Here is a 309-nt window from a genome sequence, read left to right on the forward strand (position 1 = left end):
CTGCTCAGGCAAGAAAGTGTGTGGGGGGGCAGAGGAGTTAGGGCCTGGGGGGTGAATCAGGGGCCTGTTCTCCAGCCAGCAGATGCCGGGAGGAGGCTGGAAAGAGGCGAGTTTTGGCCACGTGCCGAAATGGACGAGAAGCAGAGGAAGAGGAGACAAAGGGGGTCGAGACGTACTCACCATCTCATGCAGCAGCACGTTGCCATCTTTGGTGAGCTTGATGTCTCCGGAGCCAGACACGAGCCTGCGGGGGGCACAAGGTGGGGGGAGGCGGTCACCGCGCGGGCCCAGCCCCACCCCTCCCCCCAC

At 64.1% G+C, this 309-nt stretch overlaps 1 protein-coding gene across 1 annotated transcript in view; it reads right to left on the bottom strand.

Annotated features, from left to right (window-relative positions):
• CCT6A (chaperonin containing TCP1 subunit 6A) overlaps positions 1 to 309 on the bottom strand; it is a 14156-nt gene that overhangs the window by 13642 nt on the left and 205 nt on the right. The window contains exon 2 of the mRNA XM_019511358.1: positions 181 to 244. Coding sequence (XP_019366903.1) covers positions 181 to 244 — 64 coding nt within the window. The remainder of the gene's footprint in view (positions 1 to 180; positions 245 to 309) is intronic.

The sequence above is a fragment of the Gavialis gangeticus genome, unplaced genomic scaffold (assembly GCF_001723915.1).
Source record: "Gavialis gangeticus isolate Ggan-Ray unplaced genomic scaffold, GavGan_comp1, whole genome shotgun sequence".
Lineage (NCBI taxonomy): Eukaryota > Metazoa > Chordata > Crocodylia > Gavialidae > Gavialis > Gavialis gangeticus.